Source organism: Balearica regulorum, chromosome 17 (genome assembly GCF_011004875.1).
Source record: "Balearica regulorum gibbericeps isolate bBalReg1 chromosome 17, bBalReg1.pri, whole genome shotgun sequence".
Classification (NCBI taxonomy): Eukaryota; Metazoa; Chordata; class Aves; order Gruiformes; family Gruidae; genus Balearica; species Balearica regulorum.
Window position 1 is genome coordinate 5,600,811 of NC_046200.1, and position 15,517 is coordinate 5,616,327.

Sequence of the window (15,517 nt, forward strand, 5' to 3'; positions counted from 1 at the left end):
AGGGTTACGCTTTGAGCTTGTTTTGTCGCAGTGATTACCTTTCCTTCTTTCTCTCTCTCTTCCCCCCCCTTTAGGTTTCTGACAGATGTGACTATGTTTTTGTCAATGGCAAAGAAATGAAAGGCAAGGTGAATGCGCTTGTGAACTTCACTTATCAGTATCTGAGTGCTCCTCTGCAAATCACGGTCTGGGTTCCACGCCTGCCTCTTCAGATCGACATTTCGGACACAGAACTGAGCCAAATAAAGGGCTGGCGAGTCCCAGTTGTTTCTAACAAAAGGTGGGTTTGAGTTAAATTTCTTGGGTGTTTTTGTGAAATGAATGGAGTTGATTTTAACTCTCAGCAAGAACAGCTGCAGCACCTGCACCCAAATATGCAGCATCTTTCCAGCAGTACTGGAGCAGCAGTACTGGAATCCCCAGCTTTACACTGGACACCTGCAGATATAATAAAGCTTTTAAAATTTGTGGGAGTTTTTTCTGTGCATGTGTCTGTCCTGTGCAAGAGTACAGTGTAGTGCTCTGGTAAGATCCACTTATAGAGTTGTTGCTCAGACACACCAGCTGAGATGAAGAAGTGGTATAGTCCATTTCTATGGTCCTTCATCAGCCTAGGCAGCCATGAACCAGCAATGGTCCAAAAAACAGAAGGGAGGGCTGTTATGTATGGGGGTACTCTCCATAAGCACTCTACTGTTAGTTTTCACTAATGTTCTTGAAAACATTTCTTTATGCTTCATTTTCTTATGAAAAAAGACCCACCAGAGACAGTGATGATGAGGATGAAGATGAGCGGAAAGGAAGAGGATGCACTCTGCAGTACCAGCATGCCATGGTGCGAGTCCTCACACAATTTGTAGCTGAGGATTCTAGCCCTTGGGGTCAGCTGAGCTACCTGCTGGGCTCAGATTGGCAGTTTGACATTACAGACCTGGTGATGGATTTTATGAAACTGGAGGATCCTCACATTGCCAAGCTCCAGGAAGGCAGGATTTTGATTGGACGGGAAGTAGGAATGACAACGATGCAGGTACTGTGCTCTGGACTGCCACATTCTGCCATTCCCATAGAGAACCTGTGTATGAGCATTCTGCTATCTTGAAACAGGATAATTTCCCATTACATTCCTGTGACCTACAGTGTCACACACAGCATTAACCCAAGCTAGAGGTGGCCAAGGCATGTGGTACAGCCAGGAGCTGGAAGCCATTGAGCATTCAGAGATGTTTAGGAGAGGCCGCACTTCTAGGCTCAATGAGAAGTTAGAGTCCTTGTCCCACATGGATGCAATTACCACCAGTCAGCTGATGGGCACCATTTTGACTTTTTGAGACAAAGATCTTTAGATTTTACCAAGTTTCTTTTGACTTATTTAAATGTTAATTTGGGGGGAAAAAACACAACCTGGTTAATAAACCTGAAAGGCACAAGTGGCCAACACCATAACCCAGTTCTGCCCCAGATGAATCCTTACTAAAACCAGTGCACACAGAGTGAATATAGCAAATCTAGGCTGTAGATATGAGATGGGGAAGGTGGAGAAGACAGTGTGCATGAATTAGCTATCCTTAGTTCCCTAAAGATAGCAGTATGGCCCTTAGTTTCATTAAAGGGAAGGATATCCTACTACCTTGATGTTCCATCAGAAACGGAAAAGAGAGAGATGAGAATTTCCAAGCAAAGAAGTGAAGGACAAATCCTAGGTTTTGCTAACCTCCCTTTGAAATGGTTGGGAAGTAAATCTGATGAGCTCATCCATACTGGGACACAGAATAACAGAGGAAGAAGGTTTTAAATCGACTCTTCTAGTGAAATGATGCAAATAACACAACTGAGACAGTATAGTTCTCAGTATTGGATGCAATGTTCTCAGCCATAACCTCTCTACTGATTGTTTTTCTGACCCTACTAATGAAATCAGACTGCCTTTTCAGTGTGTTCTGCCACTTCTGTACATAAAGCTCTGGAGACAAGAAGGTTATTTTAATTGGTCAGGCTTTTCCTAAGATGATTCCTTTGTGTTTCTCCAAAGGTTTTGTCTCCTCTGTCTGACTCCATCCTGGCAGAGAAGACAGTGACTGTGCTAGATGACAAAGTGACCATAACAGACCTTGGAGTGCAGCTGGTAGCTGGGCTTTCACTCTTTCTTCAGCCAAGCACAGCAAGTAGTCAGGCCATTGTGGCTACAACCGTTGCCCAAGAGCTGCTTCATACTCCTAAGCAGGTAGTGTACATTCCATATTTACTGTTGTTGCCTTTTGGGATGGGGCAGTGTTTCATCAACGTGAAGTACAGATAATTCATAACAAGTTTAGAAGTTAGACTTTAAAGGATAGGTGTAGTACCTGTCTATGGCAATTGCTTTCCTCTAGATGTACTCTGGAATTGTCTTGTCATTTCTTCCCTTTAAATATGGACTTAATCTGCAGTAAGAGTTCTGACTACACTGAAGTTTATATTATTTACATTTTTAATACCCTTTCTTTAAATGATGCAACATCTGTTATTTTTGCAACATGGGCAGTCTTTGGACAGTGATCCTTATTTGCTTATGAGCATGCCCTTGTTTTCCATGCCAGAGAGCGAATCACAACAATTTAATATTTTTAAGAGCTAAAAAATAGAGGCAGAAGATAGCCAAATACATTTCTTTCCCCTCCTGGAGTCACAGCAGACTTCCAGGCTCCTCTCTCCTTTTATTGTTCAGATGGATTTGGGGCGTTCATCATTCAGTTTATGTGCTGATCCTACTTAATTTAAGCCAGCAAATCCCCATCTTCAGGTCACAACCCATATGGAAAAGAAGATTGGGGAACATCACCAGATCAAGGCAAACAGTTGCTTTGGAACAGAATAAAAACAAGGGTCAGTAGCAGTGGAACAAGCTATGTTCATTGCTCTTTCAGTCAGTCAATTTGGAGAGTGGGACGGGGGACCATGCAATTAACTCTGTCCACAGCAACTCCTCTCACAGGAGGAGTATTTCATCTCACATAGGTAGGGAGAGATCTCAAGTCAAGTTTTATGGCCTATTTTCATGATTATTGCTATCTAATTTTCTGGAACATAAAAATTATTTAGATTGTTTTATAACTTAGTGACAGGAAAATGTCCAAACTAGAAGGACATGCTGCCCATCTGTTCCATTTACTGCATCCTGTAAACATAAGAATCTTATGTAATTAACCCATTTATACCCTTCTCCAGGGCTTAGAAACTGTGTCTGACTATTGTCTTCAAAGGCTGTAAAAGCAGAAGCTAAAGCATGCCTAACCCAATTCTGGTACGTAGGACAGAGCACCATTTGTCCTGCAGCATCATTGGAAGAATCAAGGCTTTGATTGCAGATAAAAGAGCTTGCGAATCTGGAAAGGTTGCACAGATACATTGTCAACTTTTATAGATAAATAGATCTATCTTTTATAGATAGAATTATAGATAATCTGTCCTGAGTATGCAAAGATATTTATCAACATCAGGTTATGGCATATTATGACAGGGCACTTCAGTAGTGCACAACATGACATCTCATATTGTATTATGGCATGGTGATATGATATGATGTGTCATTATATATCACTACAATTGGCAAGTTATGAAATAATACAAAAGAGTAAAAATGTGTAAACATGGTTTGTTTTGAAATTATTTTTCCCAGCATCTGTGTAATGGAACGATTTTAGTGCAATATTTTATTGGAGCTGATGTTCTTTTGTGGGACAACTTCACTTTTCTCAAAGTGGCACATTTCTGGACATATCAGGCTCCCTTTGCCTTCTGGTACTGCTGGGCAGTGTGGGATGCTGCTGCCCCTACTGTCCTCTTCCTGGGCCTACAGATAGCACTACTGCATCATGCTCACTGAAGGTACCAACTGTAAAAGAGGAGGCAAGAGAAAATCAAGCCTTTTTTTTCTCAGTAAAAGAAGTTTAAAATCTGTTGTTTCTTCTCCAGACTCCATCTGGAAAAAAACGCCAGGACCTAGACTCTGTTAGAAGGCAGTGGGAAACCTTCTCTACACCAGGATCTGGAACGCCCGGGGAAATCTGGTTGCTTAGTAGCAATCCCAAATTAGTCAGTTTTTCCCGCTCTTATGCGCATCTTCTGTCCTAGTTTTCTGCAAACATATAGCAGCATGTTTTTGTGGAATTCCACTTCAGCCTCTGCCGCTCCTCCCAGCTTCTCCAGTCTGGAGCCTGGCCACCCCCATTGCCTCTGCTTGTCTTCCCACCACCTCCTCTTCACCAGAAGAAAGAGAAGTGTCCTGCCTGCTTCCCAACTGAAGGCTTTGCTGGGAACATGACTCCTCACTTTGGGGAATTTGTGAGAGTCAGTTCCTGCTCAAGCATTGTGAGTGTTTGCAGTCCTGATCCTGGTCATGCCAGGTCACTGTGGAACCTGAGCCCAGTCCCCAGTTACTGGGGCACTTTGGCAGTGCCTTCATGCCGGAGGCCTCAGCTAATTCCACGTACTGTGCAATTCACTTCCTACTTTACTGTAAGCCATTCATTTGCTCTCAGGCCTAAATCTTACTTAGCCTATAGACAGGGCTTGCCCAAGGAAGGGCTGTTGAGAAGAGACCTTAGGGACTTTGCATTTACATTATCAAAAAAATAAGACAGGAATAGATTTCACACTTCAAAATACATTGAAGGAAATATTCTTAGCATAGGAGTGGCCTGTAGAGTCACATACATCTTTTCCTTTCATTTGCAGTTTGAATGGAAGATATTTAAGTCACTTGCCCTTAGAAGAACTAATGCAAATGTAGGAATGCATGTGGCTAAATCTTTTCAAGAAGTGACTCATGATTTAGAGTATATCAGCTGAGATCCTTACTGACCTGGAATTTCAGAAGGGAAGTACTGAGTGTTTTCTGAAAATCAAGTACTTTTGAAAGAGGTTTTTTTCAAGGGGGCGGTCCAGAACTAAGCATATACTTGAATGTTTCAAGGACTTAATTATTTAGGTGTCTTTTTCTCCAAAAACAAAGTTTAGAGAAAGGCCCAAATAACTCACGCAAACCTTACTGGTGCAACTGAAAAACAAAATAACAGTTAAGATAGCTGAAGGTTTTTGTGTTCTCAGGAATGAGTGTGTATGTCTCAGCATTGTTACATGGAAAAAAACAGTCAATGTGTTCTTAGTCAAATGTTTTCCTTGGCTCCACTTTAGCGCCTTCAATAGCCAAGCTTCAACACAGATTAGCAAATGTCCTTGGGTAATTGGTACTCTGGCAGGCACAATATTGTCCCTAGTAGATTAAGCAGTACATCTGTATAGCATAAAGCATTATACAGGTTGTGCCATTACAGATCTTTCAATATCATAGGAATGAATTTAGTATTTTTGCTGTGACTTTCTTTCAATGAATGTAATGACTGGATTAGTTCCTTGATTATAATGACCGCACCACGTCTGCATAAGTGGCTGCACAAAGCAGCCAAAGCACCAAGTCCTGAAAAGTTGGCAGTTTCTCCAAATACTTAGCAATCTAAAGAGGATGAACTAATGTGTTTTTTTATCTTGGATGCCTTAAGTTAGATATCTTTATCTATAGTTGGGCAGCTAATTACCTGAGGTGACCTCGAGGGATGCTGAGCCCATGCTTCCTTTTTTTTTTTTAAATCAATGGGGAGCTCATTGGCACTGAAAAGTGGCTCAATAATTTAGATAGATACCTAAAAATAAATGAAGGTTGACTAACTTTTAAATATCAAAGTTGAACTATCTTCTGAAAATTTGGAAACTGTAGCTGTGAGCAGTCTATTTTTAGTGGCCATCTGCTCAGGTAGGAAAGCTGTTCCATTTGGCTTGCTGATGGTTGTTAAAATCAACACTGCTATCTTAAAAGCTTCTCCAAAATGTAAATAAAAGAAAACCTACAGTGTTTAAATGTTTTCTGATCCGAGTGAGCTTCAAGGACTCTTAAATTTCATCTGGCTCTGCAGGGAAACTCACAGTCATATCATACCTTTTCATCACTGTAGGGTATTGCATGTGGTCTAATGAGCTGAAATGGGAGAGTGGATGAAATAAAAGGAAAAAGCAAGCCTTTAATAAATAGCTGGGTGTATTAATATATCTCTCAGTGCTACTGGAAAACTGCAGACATTTTCTTAGGGAAAAAAAGAGCAATGTTAGCGCTTTCTAAAGGCCAAGTTATTCTCTTTCACATGTGTAGTTCCTGTTGAGGTTAGTGACAAGACCCAGCCCTGTGAGGTCATCTGTAACCTCAGGGACTGTCACTCTGACAGGACGTGAGGGTTCTCAGCACCACCTGAATCAGAGCCACAAGCTAGAGATGCTTGCACGTCCCTGCCTTTTGGATGGACATGATACTGTCTTGTTTTAACTTACGTCCTTCATGCAAACTAGTTCTGGGAGTTCACTGACATCTCACAGTTAAGTAACAGACATTAGGAGTATTTTTATGGTGTGGATTCATTACCCCATTCCGGCAATACAAATTACATTTAAATTGTATTTATATCTTCTTTAAACTGACAGAGCAATCTAATGGCTCACAAGTATGACAAAGAAATTAAGCAGCATGGGAAAGGGAGAAAGGATGAATTATTAGATAAGAATCTGAATTCTTCCCTTGCAAATACAAGCAAATTCCCACTGGAATGGAATGTCACATTAGCAGCTTGGACAAAAAGGAGAGAAAGAAATACACAGTAGGGGAATGCATGGTTTGAATTAAGATCTGAGTCTTGGTTGCCTTTCATTTCCACATCATAACGATCAAGCCCAATTTTTACTACACAAGCCACAGGCTTAAAATAAATGCACATGTAATACTTTGATATTTCATGTGATAAAATTGCTAGGGAAATCCATTTCCGCATTCAAGTCCCCAGATAGAACAATCAGAGCTGTTCTAATAGAAGTTGCTGAGAACAGTGTTCCCTTGCCTTTAGTTGAGGGATGGATGTATTTGTTTTCTGCAGAGCCATCCAGCCATCCATTTTTTTCCTTTGGTGTCCTGCCTCAGTCCAGGACTATTGCAGCTGACCCCAGCAATTGAGGGCTTATTCACAAATACTTTTATTTGTGCTTTAGTGAATGAAGACCATTAAAAGGGCTCTTTATTCTGGGCATGGAATAAAATCAAATATACCGATCACTCCTCACATCAGTGTTTCTAAGCAGCAGAATTCTCTAAAACGCTACCAGTCCTACACACTTTACTCCCTTATTTTCTGCTTGAAGAATACAAGATAGCATGCCCTGGTATCAAGCTGACCCCAGCTTTTTTGAGGACGTATTGAAGGACACTTTGTAATCACTGACTGTGATGCTGCAGCTGGGCTCAGTGGAACATCCTAAGATACACAGACTTTCAAATGCTGTGTGATGCTTTAGAGGGCAAAATAATCATCACTGTGGCTCCCAAATTTTCACAGGCAACTCGTGTGAGTCCCAGCACAGTGGGACTCATTAGATCTCTGCATGATGGGCTTTCTACTGAGCTTCCAAACCAGCTCCGCTTCCTGCATTCAGGTCACCTTTTGGAGTGTGAGCCTCCTTGTTTTATCTAGGCGGAACAGACATAGCCAGCAAACAATAGTGTTTGTGGTGACTCATACGGCAGGGTTGGAAGTATTCCAGGACAGGCAATACAGAGCTCCTCGGGGACTGTTGGTTTCCATTAGTGCCATGTTACTTCTGTACCCTGGTAATTTCCCCATTGTTTTACCCACCTAAACATAACAAGTGGATAACAAGGGAGATGAAAATACTAAAAAAGGCAAAGTGCAAGTTTATCCAAGATTTATTAAGTGGCATCTTTGGACTGATAAGCAGCAATGTAATTCAAGGCCAGAAAAGGTGGTGGAACTGCAGCAGATCAAGAAGAACTAACCAACTTACTGTTCTGGCGTCTAGTTATACCTGGAAAGGAGGAAAAGAACAGCAAAGGCACAAGAGAAAATGTAGACAAAATGTGTCTTGATAAAGAAAGATTTTTATATGCTTAGGGAAAGCATGGTATTTGATAATCAACAGGGGCTGTGGGAAGCAGTTTCTTTATCTCCTCTGGACTGGATTTTGCTGTCATTAACATGATCTAATGTACATTATCTGACTCACTTCACATCGTCACAGTCACCATATAAATCATCCTGTTCTCTGAGACACTGGCACTAATGTGGTGTTGTGGTTCATTTGTTCTGGGAGTGCAACTGAGTATGTGTGTTTGTGCGTGCATATGTGAGAGAGGAAAAGTGGAAGAAAGAAAGACTGGAGAGCCAGATAATCTCTCAAACTATTTGTTTATGCTTGATAACTAATGAACACAAGCATTTGTCACCTCAGTGTTGAGGGCATCAGACTAGGGGCAGCAACTTTGCAGGTAAGAAGGCTCCAATCCATCTTCATCTGCTGATAGTAATTGGAGGACCTTGTCAGAGATTCAGGGGGATTTATTGATGCGGTACATAGGATTTGCAGAAACAGCTCTTTGAAGGACATGGCACTAAATAATTTCTTTTTTTTTTTTTTTTCTTTTTAGCTTTTCAGAATTTGTAATCATTTGGGAAATTCACTTCCTTCCCCTGCCTTCAGCTTTCCTTTAACAATGTGAATGAGAGGACATGAACTCTTGCCAAATAGAATATTTGGGCTGATACAATATACTTTGGCAGGATTTGAGATTCTCTCCCTCTTTCTCTCATTTGTTTTCTTTCCCTTTTAATTAATACTGTCCGTAGTATAAGCATGACAATGTTGTGTTGTGAAAAAATTGCTTCTTCCTATGAAAAAAGGATCTCTTGGAAATAAAAAAACCATCAATGCTGGTTGAGAATAATGGCTAAGCTATTGCACACCTCTGTTACCTATAATAAATCACATGTGTGCCTGCAAATTTCAGTTGACTGCAACTTCATTTTTCTCTATCTCTGCTTCATAAAACCAGGAATGCAGAATAGTGGAGAAATAGTGTAAAGAATAAAAGTTGTTTTGAAGTTTCTTACAACTTTGTCAAATTCTAGCTATTTGGGCTGCATTTTTTCCAAGCTGGCTGCCTCTTAACCTGAAAGGTGCCTGAGGGTTGTTAAAGCAGAAAGGAGTCAAGATATCTTGAAGAAGACAGGGAAGAAGAATGTAGAGCCCTCACACGTGTTCGTCTCCAGTGTCTGGATGGAGACCCCAGATCCCTCAGAGGTGCTGTTCTACCACCAATAAAACCTACTTGCATAGTAGGGGCCATAATGAAATCCGAGGCTCTGCAACACTAGGTTGTATGCTGTGTTTGTCTGTTAAGGAATGCACAAAGGATTTAGTAATGTAAATCCTTTTGTAAACATGTGAAACTATGGAAGTCCTCAGCAGAGCTGGGAGGAGGCACAGGCCTCATAATTTCCAGCCTTAACTGTACAAAATTCTGCACTTATTTTCTCATTCTGCTCTCCAAAAGAGAGCACCACTGGCAGACGATGTCAAGCCTGTTGTGACAGATGCTTGAAATGATGCTGGTGTTTTTGCCTTCCATAGGTTGATGAAAACTGTGTATCTTTCACACCTCCGCAGTGGTACACGAGGCTGTCCTCTTGTTTTGGGGAGAAGGCAGGCAACAGGGTGTTGAATTTCCAGAGGAGATGCATCTTTTTCTCTCCACACATATCCATTAAAAAAAAATCCTTTACTTTCCCATGACTGGGTTTGCTCTACTATAGATTTCTATGATATAAATTTAAGCTGTGCCCTGCAGCTTTATGTTTCTGTCTGTTCAGCCATTTCAGGGTTGTTTCTCTAATGAAAGATCAGCTGTTTTAATTTTCTTATGCAGTTCACCCTTCCTAGCTTCTGAGCTACCCTGGCTCTGTTTCAGCTGTTTGAAGTGCATTTGAATCACCAAAAACTTTACCTTCTTTCCTGTTGTGCCATGACTTATTTTTTTCTTTCAGTCCCTCAAGAACTTACTGATAGCATTTTGGAAATCAAATATTCAGTGTAGTCCAACCTTCTGCACAGCTAAATGCCCCTTGCTGTTTTCACTGAAAAGCTTTAAATCTAACTAGAAGGGTAGCAATTCCCTTTGTTTATAACCATAGCATAACAAATTGTAGCCAATTGAAAACCATATTAGGTTGTAAATTTGTATTATGAGTGGACGTTAACAGGGTGGCAATGTTTTTCCCCGATGGTGATTTTCAGCCCAGTCGTTCTGATGTACCCAAGTGTAAAGTTATTAGGGCCATCTGCGGTTTAAGTCTGGGAAGAAAAGAACTTAAGTTTTGTGTGAAGTTGCACTCCAGCAATCTGCCTGCACGTCTGCTGGCTAAACAGGCAAGACATAGAGCAAATGAAAAAATAAAGAAATCTCCTGCAAAGAAAGCTACTGAGACGTGGAGAAGTAAATATCTATATCATCTGGATGGGATTTCAAATGGCAAAGAGCTGACCTCTAGCTTTGTGTTTGCTTCTAATGATGACTTCTAACAGTGCTACCTGCAGAGAACAAAGACAGTCCAATTAAATCCAGGCCATTTGTATTTTTATCGTCGAGATCATACCAGAATCCCCATCCTCCTCTCCTTGATACAGAAATGCAGTGGACTTTTTAATTATCTCAAAGATAAAGTGTGTTTTACTTAAACCTTTCTCCAGCAAAATGGCAATTGTTCCGTGAATCTTTTTCTTTCAGGTGAATCTTCTGCTCCAAGATACTGTGGTAGCTCCTTACTCCTGCTACGATATTTATGCCTTGCTTAATTTGACAGCTCCCTTTGACACCCCTGCATGGGGGACATGAGGAAAATAAGTGTTCTGTCAAGTGCCTCTAGTAATTTTTCTGGTTTGTCTCTTTCAGCCTTTGTATGACAGGAATGACTTTCTTTATAAATCATGTAAATTGTAGCTTGTTAATGGGTACTTTGGTATTAGGACATCTCATATCAATTATTTTATATGTTCTTTTGCAAAACATTTGCAGGAAGGATAACAGTGGAACCTTTAGTGAAAAATGTGACCAATTTTCTGCCCCATCAGTTGAAGCTTGGTTTGCTTTAAATGCAGTGCAGAGCCATTGTCTTCCATTTCCTCCAGCTGCCTTTCAGAGCTGAGAGATTGATGACCTGCAATGAGTTGAGCTGTTTTATTTAAGACCCTGTCTTTAACCATATCCCTCTCCTTTCAGGAAGCTGTAGTAAGCACCTGGATTCAGTTCAGTGACAGCTCTGTTACTCCGCTGGACATTTATGACTCTAAGGACTTCTCCCTTTCTGCTGTATCATTAGATGAAGATGTTGTCTCAATCCACCAGAACGCTGCTTTAAAATGGCCAGTTGTGGTAGCAGAAGGTGAAGGTCAGGGCACGTTAATCAAGGTGGACATGATGATTTCTGAAGCCTGCCAAAAGTCCAAGAGGAAAAGTGTCCTGGCTGTGGGGAATGGCAACATCAAAGTGAAGTTTGGCCAGAATGATGCAGACGCTGATACAGGTGGAGATTATGATGATGATGAGATTGAAAACCACGCTAGCGACCGGCGGCACAAAGTGTCAGATCAGGAACGGTATGGCCAGGATGGACGATTTTACGGTAGCTCTTCAGCAGAGCGAGAGGAAGGTGCCATCAGGAAAGTCAGCACCACAGCAAAATCAGTAATAAAAAATAAAGTAATTAAAAACAATAGACTGGATGGTGGCAAACTCTCAGACGATAGCCAGCTGCAGAACATTCCTATAGACTTCACCAACTTCCCTGCTCAAGTAGACCTCCCAAAAGGCAATGCAGGCATGGAGGAAAATGACCTGGTGCAGACACCTAGGGGCCTTAGCGATTTGGAGATCGGGATGTATGCTCTGCTAGGTGTCTTCTGCCTGGCAATTCTAGTCTTCCTAATAAACTGTGCAACATTTGCACTGAAGTACCGTCACAAGCAGGTTCTGGTGGAAGGACAGGCCACCATGACCCATTCCCATGACTGGGTCTGGCTGGGAAATGAAGCAGAACTGCTGGAGAACACAGCAGATGCATCACCTCAGCAGGATGAGCACACAACTATTATTGACCGAGGCTCGGGTTGCGAGGAGAGCAACCAGCTCCTCAATGGCAGTGCTCAGAAGAACATTCAGAGCCAGGTTCACAGGTGTGCTGACTCAGGGGGCAAGCTCGGAAAGGAACAGAAATCTGAACCTTTACATTCGCCGACATCTAAACGGAAGCGGGTAAAATTCACGACATTCACTACCATCCCACCTGACGATGGTTGTCCTACTGTCAACTCAATCCTAAGTAGCAATGACGATGACATTAAGTGGGTGTGCCAGGATATGGACCTGGGGGACTCCAAAGAGATACGAAACTACATGGAGAAGTTCAAAGACAAAGTGTAGCTCCTCGCTGGGTTTTTTTGGGTTTAACCACACCTTGATGCCTTCAGTTCTACAGTATATATTGGGACAGAGGAAAGGGAGGGGAAGGAATCACCAGGAGAAATGATGAGGCAGTTTTTATAATCAGGGAAAGAAATTTGCCAAACTGTCCATAGTTTGTTTTTGGTTTTCACATTGTTTTGGGTTTTTTTTCAGCAGTTATTCTGCTACTTACGGATTTAGGAAGTGGAATATAAATAGCAGAAAGGAACAAAGAAATGGTATGACCAGTATGATGAACTGGGCAAGATGAGGTTGTGAAAATTTGTTTTATGGGTCATACAAATAATAATGATAGTAATGTTTCAAAGTACCAAAAATATTTGTAAAGAGAAAGGAGAGAATATAAGAGCATGAAAAGAATAAGCAAGAGACAAACAATAACTTGTCTGTATTTCTAATAAAGCATCATGATTATGGATACATGACCCACAAGGAGACTTTTAGGATTGTTACTCAGGCATTTCTTTTTATTCCTTCATTTGAAGTGGAGATGTATCTTTGGCATTACATATGAAGGAGGAAGAAATTACCTGGTGTTTTTATTTTTACTTTTCTTTTTGTCTTGTAAGTTGAAACAGGCTAATTTTCCCTCTTGTATTTTTCTTTTAAATAGCTTGAAAACAGGAAAATTTTCAATTCATTAAGTTCACAGTGGACCAAGAACATTTTGTTTCTAAGTTAGCTGTAAATAATCTCCTGTTATTTAAATAATTCAGGGGACAAGTATTGACTAATAATTTTCATGTGGTGTCTCTTCTGAAAGCCTAAGCCTCCATTGTTTCACCCTAGCTAGAAATATGTTCTGTATGGAAGAAGTATTAATTTTACTTTCAGGTTTGGATTGTTTATTTAGTTGTTTGTTTTAAATTTCCACAACCAAAGTTCCCATGTTTCACCAAGGGAAGAAGGTGCTGTTTTATGTTAGCTTTTAGAAGTAACAACCGATGGGAGTGCCCCACTGGTGCGTTTTAAATGTACCTGGAACTGAGACCATCACAGGCCAAATATGTACAGCCTGGATTTTGGGGTTTTTTTGCCAAGTCCTTGAATTCATAATTTTGTTCTGTAATTTTCTGTTTATTCTAATGTCACCAGCTCACATCAAGCTCTGAAAGCTAGAAGAATGGACAGAAAGACGCCGATTTTCCCCAAACTTTTATTTCCTTGTACTGGGAGAGCTGGCCTCTGGACAGACTGTTGGAAGGGAGGAAATATTGCTGAAGAAAGATCAAGAAATATCTGGAGCTATTTTATAGTTTGGTTTTTTTTTTTTTTTTTTTTTTTTGCCATTGGACCAGCTAAGACTGAAAATTTTAGACTAGATTGTAAAGCTGATGTTTTGAATAAACAAATACAAGACCAGTAATAAATCTGAAGCAAATACAAAACAGAGTCATAGGTTTGTTGTGTAAGCTGGCAGAACTCTGTTGTCTCAGTGCCAGTTTACACTAATGGAGGATACAGATCAAAATCTATACAATGAGGAAAACCACTGTCATCCAAAACCTTTTGTAACTGAAAGGAAGATGGTATATCCAGCCTTTTGGAAAGCAGTATTATGTCCTGACTGTTAGCCAGAAGCACTTGCATTGTCCTGTCTTTACCATGTTTTGCGTTTTTTTTTTAATTACTAAACTCAGTAGTTTGGTTTTTTTTACTTGGACAAAATCAATCCTGCCACCCAGTAACATAGATGGACGTTTTAACAAGATATGCCTAGTATGCATTGTAGACTGAAAGAATGTAATATTTATTTATACATGTTATATGAATTGTAATTAAAATGCTTTACATGGCTTGACAAATTAACCTCTCTTTTCTGAGGGGAGGGGGCTCCTTCTGTCATTTCTATGTTGAAATACTGCATCCACTGCCTAACAGCTGAAACAAAATTTAAGCCGCTTTCCGAAGAGAGGAGGAGGATAGAGATGTATGAAAGTTTTTCACTGCTCTGACCCTTCTTTGTGAACCACTTCCCCTTCCCACCCAACATGTGGTGATGATGATGGATGGCAGGAGAAGACAGCAGTCAGGCACAGTTCATGGCAGTGTCACTATTCATCTTGTTCATCTTCATGCCTACCATCAGCACGAACAACTCCAGGACTCTTGCTTCTGATGTGTGCAACTTTCGTGCAGCCCAGTCATAAATAATTATGTTCCTTCTCTGATTGATACAGTAGGTTCAGATGGAAGCAAGTTTCACTGAATCACAACTGACATATACAAAGCACCCTGTATCCCAAAGGACCCCAAGCTACTTTACAAGCTAAGCACAGTGATGCATCAGCCACACCTCAGGGATCCGTATATCTTCCTGGGAAAATGCAGGTGTCCCTGAGGTGAAAAAGGCATTTACAGCACGGAGCTGCAAAATACAACAGCGGAGGAACAGGAAAGATAGTATGGAGCAAACATCATACACCATGGTAGCACAGAATATAATTGTTCAAAGTGCATTTTTAAGTTGCTGTGCTGGACAGCCCCTGTTACAGCACACGAAGGATGGCATCTCCAGTAGCCCAGTGCTCCCGAGCACTTTCTGGTGTACTGGTACACCAGTACCAGTACCAGGAAAGGGGTAATTACTCAATCACTGTTCCTAGTCCTTGCACCCTGACTTTGCTTTTGGCAGCTGAGGCGTTATAGGACCAGAAGAGAAAAGGGTATCTCCATCTAACATAAATAGTTGGCTACTGAGAGAAAACCTTGTGAGGAGAATTCATCTCACCACATTGTCTAGGAAAAGTATTCCACAGTAAATGAAAACATTCCTAATTCCTCTCCAAAAGCTCAAGGGCTTTTTTGAAGAAAGAAAAACATGTCTTCATTAAAATTAAAAGGCGGGGGGGAATCAAAGTTTCCCCATGAGAAACTATTTTGCAAGTCCTTTTCAAAAATAGTGATGTAAATTTTTGTTGAAAGACACGGTCCTGTATTAATGCAACTCAGATTGGATTCAACATTCCCAAAAAGGAACAGAGATCTTCTGTAATGAATCGGAAAATTATAGCTTATTCATTGTTTCAGTATTCACTGAAATAATCACCATCTTTTGCTTTTTGTTTATTGCCTGCACGTATAGTTCTCTGTTGTCTGTAGATTCAGACTTATGTAGTTTGTTTGAAG

General features: G+C 40.7%; 1 protein-coding gene across 2 annotated transcripts in view; it reads left to right on the top strand.

Annotated features, from left to right (window-relative positions):
• The window catches only part of TMEM132C (transmembrane protein 132C), a 220,920-nt gene extending 206,727 nt beyond the window's left edge, over positions 1-14,193 (top strand). For both annotated transcript variants that reach the window (XM_075769557.1, XM_075769559.1), the window contains 4 exons: positions 75-280; positions 757-1,030; positions 2,033-2,224; positions 11,147-14,193. In XM_075769557.1, the coding sequence (XP_075625672.1) occupies positions 75-280; positions 757-1,030; positions 2,033-2,224; positions 11,147-12,346 (1,872 nt within the window). In that variant the 3' untranslated portion in view covers positions 12,347-14,193. The remainder of the gene's footprint in view (positions 1-74; positions 281-756; positions 1,031-2,032; positions 2,225-11,146) is intronic.
• Positions 14,194-15,517: the final 1,324 nt, after the last annotated feature.